Source organism: Cibotium barometz, chromosome 2, assembly GCF_041138505.1.
Source record: "Cibotium barometz isolate CiBa-2024 chromosome 2, ASM4113850v1, whole genome shotgun sequence".
Classification (NCBI taxonomy): domain Eukaryota; kingdom Viridiplantae; phylum Streptophyta; class Polypodiopsida; order Cyatheales; family Cibotiaceae; genus Cibotium; species Cibotium barometz.
Window position 1 is genome coordinate 56,445,046 of NC_141047.1, and position 6,633 is coordinate 56,451,678.

At 41.7% G+C, this 6,633-nt stretch overlaps 1 protein-coding gene across 1 annotated transcript; it reads left to right on the forward strand.

Annotated features, from left to right (window-relative positions):
* The first annotated feature begins 3,053 nt into the window (after positions 1–3,053).
* On the forward strand, positions 3,054–4,700 carry LOC147641244 (tetrapyrrole-binding protein, chloroplastic-like). Its single transcript, XM_086819554.1, has one exon. It carries the CDS (start codon positions 3,217–3,219, stop codon positions 4,030–4,032), a length of 816 nt encoding a protein of 271 aa, XP_086675680.1. The 5' UTR covers positions 3,054–3,216; the 3' UTR covers positions 4,033–4,700.
* Positions 4,701–6,633: the final 1,933 nt, after the last annotated feature.

Sequence of the window (6,633 nt, forward strand, 5' to 3'; positions counted from 1 at the left end):
GCCAGCCACATCAGATAGGGGACTTTTTCTCTCTATTTCTCTATAGAGCGCACATAGCAAGGGGACGAGAGTGGCCAAGCACCACACAACAAGAAAAACAACAGTGCATCAACAACACGGAGCGTGTGCAGACGAGCAGAATCACTTCAGAGATAGCAGCAAAAGTTCGATTTTCGGTGAGCTGGTTTTGGTCATGTACTAGTCTTCATCTTGCATACGAATTTGATTTGTTACCATGACCTCAATTTGATTTGTTACCATGACCTCCGCTAAAGTTTTCGAGAACCTCGAGGGTCAGTAGCATGGTGGTTATCCATATTTGGATACCAATATGGATGTGGGTGATCATGAATTTGTGGATTTACGTGCACATACTTTATTAGAATCATGATATATTGAATAAATTTACTTGTTCTTTCTTATAGTGTACAGACCATGAAAGAGACTCTTAAGCATTAGTTCAGGGTTTCAGAGTGTCCTGGTTGATACTCCAGGGGCATCTACTCGTTGGGAGTCAACTCAAGACACCGAAACACCCGGGAATCAGGAAGTGGTAGCTATGCTCAAGAGCATGAAGCCTCGTGTGTTCCGCAGCACGGGGAAGAGAAGGAGCATATTAAAGATGCAGTGAACATTTTTTTACAAAAGTGGATGGTCGTGCACCTTTTGAAGCGTTTTCCTAATGTTGTTCGCGATCTCGAGACAAGTCTTACGCTTGAGGGCAAGGCCTACAAGTGGTGGATGAGCCTTGGCGAGAGCGATCTGCCTACGAGATGGATTGCTTTTGAGGCACTTTTTCGGAAAGAATTCTTACCGAGAACGAGAAGGATTACAATTGGAATGCTTGGGACAATTGTAAGATGGAAGGTCTTACGTTGAACTAATATATTTCTAAGTATCGTGAGATCATTCTCAAGCTTGAGGGTTTGAATGATTTTGAGAAAGTATGAGGTTTTTGTGTGTGGTCTAGATATTGAATATAAGACTAAGGTTAAAACTTAATATCCTAAAACTTTAGAAGATGCCATAAAGAGTGCATAGATCTTCAATGATAATATTGAGAAGAAACACATGGCCAAGATACCTTGGGTTGGAGCATCCGACTTCCATAGTTCTAAGGGAAACAGATGGAAGGGGGCCAAACAAGGTAGTGACGCGGTTAAGAAAACTAAGGGACCAAGGGTTATGAGCAAGCTAAAAAGGAAAAACTATGTTTTATTTGCATGGCTGCTGATCACGATAAACAGAATTGTCCAAAAAACTGTGGCAAAGATGTCGATAAGGGCGGTGGTAAGGCAGTGCACACGGTGCAAGTCTTGCCACTTGAAGCTTCTCAAAAGTTTTCTGAAGTTTAAGTATGCCATACTGATGCCACGAATGAGTGTTGTGTAACCTCTACGATGTGGGTACCCTCTTTCGGGCCTTATGATTTGGCTCAGACGCATGGACACATTAGCGGACGAAGAGTTTGTGTCATGATTGATCATGGGGCTACACATAATTTTCTGAATTATCACTTTGGTAATCACCTTTCAAAAATTCTAAATAGAGAACCAAGTGGAAAAAGATGATCTTTTCCATGCTCCATTATTCCACATTGAGTACATACCAGAATGAAGTGAAGACATTGCATACTTTTTACTAATAGATTCACAATTGATTGTCCATCAATGAGGACAAAGCCAAACACCTCATTAGGAAGACAACCCCCTATCAATTGATAATGGGAATGCTTTACAAGAAGGATCAATGCAGTATCATGAGGAAATGCATCCATGAAGATGTCATTAACTTTAATGCCATTCTTCAATAAGCCTATTCTGGCATAGGTAGAACACACTTTGCTGATAGCTAACGCCAAAGCTATGCAAAATGATGGCGTAAGCTTTACCACCAAGTTAAGTACCTCTATGAAAATTTGATTATTTATTTCAGTTAGCCCACCACTAGAAATAGTGAGCAATCGCAGTACACATAAACTAAGTGGTGGAGTTGTTGCCTAAAGAGTTCATTATGGTGTATTAAAAGTCATGACTCCTTGCTACCCATAAGCAAATGGCCAAAGCCGAGAGAACAAACAAAATATTATGCACTATTCTCACCAGGATGATAGAGGCATCGAGAAGCGATCTGGAATACATAAGTCATAGTTTGCGCTCTATGGGCATAGCTACCACTATAAGGTGGTAGCTATGCCCAAACACTACCATGGACTCTCACCTAGGACATGCACTATCAAATTCACAAGGATTAGAGAGAAAAGAGGATTAAGTGATTAGTCATATTTGCATTATGGGATTCTAAATGCTTTGAGGAGTGCTATTCAAAATTTATATCCTCTATAGCGACACATAATTTGTATGCAAATTTCACCATCCAAGTGATAAGTCTATACATATGTTGTAGAGGCAAAAGTTCTACAGTTTCATTATGAGTACAATTATCATGCGAACCTTGACCAATTCACTCCTTTTGAACATATACACACACTTTTCTTTTACATGGATGAGACGATCTACTCATTGGCTTCCAACTATGTTTTAGTATCACATATGCACACACACATAGCTAAACTTGGCATCCATATGCATGTTTAGATGCAATGTGTTCATGTGCATGTGCCTATAGTAGTTGTCATTATGGATTTCTTGTTGCTCATGCACACCAACACAGGTGCAAGTGCAGACACACATTCTCTTTGCTCCATGAAAAGGTAAATTTGTTAAGGATTGTTGAAGTCTTGCAAATGTAGAGGGAAAATGGCCTTCTTGTTTGGTTGGTGCTTTCTTAGTGAATGGGCACATGTACCCTATGTTGTAGTACAACACATACATGCGCATGCGCGCGCGCACGCGCACGCGCATGTACACATGCACGCACACAGTTTGAGAGGATGCACAGGTGAGTCATCACATGTGGGATGGCAAAAAAAAAAAAGGGCCACGTGGAAGAAGAGTGGTCGGGCTGATGGAGGAAAGCTAGTGGACGATAAGAGGGGCGAATAGAAAATGGGCGCTAAAATCTTATCCTTGTTATCTGGTGGGAGATTACACAGAGTCGCCTTTCCCCATATGTATGTATGTATCGAATGACCGACACTCCTCTCCATTGATGAAGCTGGGGATAGCATCTTGCGAAGGCGAGCCGCAGGTTTATTCACTGTGTCCTTCTCTGCTTCGCTGTTGACAAGGGGGGTTTCTTTCCTTGCTTCCTCGCATGGCAGCCCTTCATAGCTCGGCTCTGCAGTCTATAGAATGCGTGCAGAAGTTGAATGTGAAGTGTGAGGCTGAGATTGTGATGAGCCCAGCAAGCTTCTCCACGCTGCGGCAAAACCACCATAGCGCCGCCCTCACATTGAGCGCTAGGGCTGTGTCTCATGGCAGTAGGAGGAGCGCAGAAACGAGGGTTTGTGCAGTTGGAGGGGTGAGCGCCATCGACATAAGCTTGGAGTCAGAGGTGGGCATTTCTTACCAAAAGTTACAGGAGCTTTTGGCCTCTGGTGAATGGCAGCTTGCTGATGAAGAGACAAGGCGCTTGATAATAGTGCTGGCAGGGGAGAATGCAGCGAAGAGGAAGTACGTGTTCTTCTCCGAGGTCCAGTTCATGCCAAAGGAGGATCTGGGCACCATAGACAGGCTGTGGAGGGGCTACAGCAATGGCAAATTCGGGTACAGCGTGCAGAGAAAGATCATGAAGAGGGTGGATGGGGACTGTACGGCATTCTTCAAGAAGGTGGGCTGGATGAAGCCCTTGAACTCTGAGTCTCCTCAATTCACATACAGGGCATTCCCGACTGAGTTTATGTGGGAGCTTGGCCCTGCCACGCCGGAGGGCCACCTCCCGCTCACCAATGCCCTCCGCGGTACGCAGCTCCTCAAGAGCCTCCTCTCCCACCCTGCCTTCGATTTTGCAGATGATGACCTGCAAGCCCCTTCCTCGTCTTCCCCCGAGATTTTCAATGTTGATGCCAACAGGTCCCCATCGCAGCAACAGCAGCCAAAAAAGCCCCTCTCCATCAACTACAGCTTCTAAGCATGGTTTAATCTGCACTTCCATCTCTGTTCTAGTGATAAGTTGTACTCCAAGGCTGGCTTGCTATGTGGCCTAATTATTGTAAGTTAGAGGGCTGTTCAGCCCTTTAAGCAATGGGCTTAAGGCTCTTATGAGCTTGCTTTGCAGGCTACTACTTTGTTGTTGGTAGTCGACCTTGGTCATGCGTTTGAAGGTACACCTTCTCAGCTTTCATTTAAAGATATGTTTGTGAGCTTTCAACCCTCATCCTTTGCAAAGCCCTGTGCACCCATGACTTTTAATAAAGAAAAATAATTATCTATGGCCTTTGCTGGGGCCCTCATACAGGTGGGGATGATCTCCCACAACATGAGTGGCCCCCTAACTTCCCCATTTACCCTCCTGCTTCGGACATGCGACTCTCTTCAATTGACTTGCTGCCTTAGCAAAGGTCATTTGTATGTAACTTGCTTGAGTTGGCCTACTTGCTTAGCAAAGGTCATTTGTATGACCTCTGCATCATAGTAGACATGTGTAAGTTACACATTTATAGCACAAACTATCAGTTATGCTGTGGCTTCATACCAATACTGATGCACCTTGCTAGCTACCTTCCTGCACAATTTTCCTCTGTGAATGTCCTGCATTATTGGCTGTGAAATGGAATGCCCATGCAAGTGTTGAGCATAGTTAAAATGGATTCATATATTGTTAACATGGATGTTAAATAATGAGACTCTGAAGATTAGGAATATACAAGTACATATCAAATACGAGTGCACTAACTCGCTCATTCTAGGATGAAAGTGTGTAGCAAGTTTGCATTAGTGCAACTAACACAACTCAAAATTGGTAAAATTGAGGTGAAGGCTGGGCACTCACTATAGGCAGTGTAACCTTCAAATAAGTCTTAAATCATCTTTTGGTGAAAGTCAACTATGGGTAGGCTTAACAGCTTTGAAGCTCCTTGATGTTATCAGTTGCTAGTTCCTCTTACTTTGAGCTTTGGATCTTCTTTTCAGCTTAAGGTAGTGAGGCAAGTGTGATGCATGAAGGTATGATGACTTTATTTCTTAGGCTTCAGATAATGAAGTTACAAATGTAAATGAGCATGGTTTTGAAAATACAGTGGTATGCGTAATGAAGTTACAAAAGTAAATGAGCATGGGTTTGAGAATACAGTGGTATGCAAGTGCAGGGGTAAGTGGCCATAATGTACATCTTCTCATAGGTGGGCAATGATGGGAACCCATGGTGGTGAGGGTACTTCATTGTCCCCAAGATTTTAGAGTCAAAACATATGAAGGACCTATGAGGACCCATGGTGGTGAGGGGTACTTCATTGTCCCCAAGATTTGAGAGTCAAAACATATGAAGGAGTCTCAAGAGATGGATACAGTAGATGTTTTTGTGTGTTGAAGAGTAGTTGTATGTGCAGTACATCTTCCACAAATTCCATGTCTGTGTGATAGTTGTAAGAACACTTAATCTTTGAGGGTGTCGACAATGTGATAAGAGTCATGTGAGAGTTAACATGACCTGTTAGAAGTAAGAGTCATGTGAAAGTTAACATGACCTGTTAGAAATACAAGTCACGAATGGGTACAAGCATAGAGCAAAGGGGAGAGTATGGACCTTAATAGAGGGGAATTGAATCAAAGGCTAGTAGGTCAAAGGTTAAAGAAAATGGGTGATTAAGTGGTGAAAGTAATTGTGGAAAGGGCATTCCCATTTAACATAAGCAATGATGTATAAAGAAGTGTCCCTTAGAAAGTGAAAATGCCAAGATAAATTTATATTTGGATGCATCTCTCATGGTTATTTTAAGAGTCCCTAAGCAATGTAACTGGGGGGCGGTGGTGGTGCTGATTAGTAGAGAACATTACACCAAATGAAGTGAAGAGAAGCTGCCCTTTTGTGTTTCCGATATAATTGCTAAGTGATTTGAGTTAATTAAGAGTATTAATTAAGCTAATTAAGTGAGGTAAATCTTGAAGCTACCATGGAAGCACCGAAATAGATTTTGAATTACGATAACTTGTCGATTCACATTTTCTCTCAGAAGGAACAAGAAGACCCAAATTTAGGAGAAGGTAGTTCATTTTACTCACGCACACCCAACTTTTCATTGATAAGGAAACAAATCCACTACTTCTCTCATGGTACAATTATAGGGAAACCATAGCTTGCGGTATATCCGATATACAAGGTCAATTTAATCTCGCTCAATCCCAATTTAATTACAAATGCAAAGCATCTTTTTACTACTCAAGAAGCATCAGAATTCTAACCCTAATTATTTATATTAGCTCGAATAATTAGCATCATATAATCTTTTTAGGGAATAAGAAGAGCTGAATTAATCTCTAATCTTCATACAAATTATAAAAGAGACTTTTAAAAAGATACTTAATAATGAAGAAATCATAAGGAAGGGGTTGAATCTCTATGGGAGAAATTCTCACAAACAACCTAATTATTAAGATACATAATAATTAAAAAATCACAAGGAAAGGGGAGGATCTCTACGAGATAAATTCTCACAAACAACCTAACGTTAGCAAGAAATTTGAATAGGACATAGCTTATCCACACAATCTCATTTCTCTTAATATTCTTATC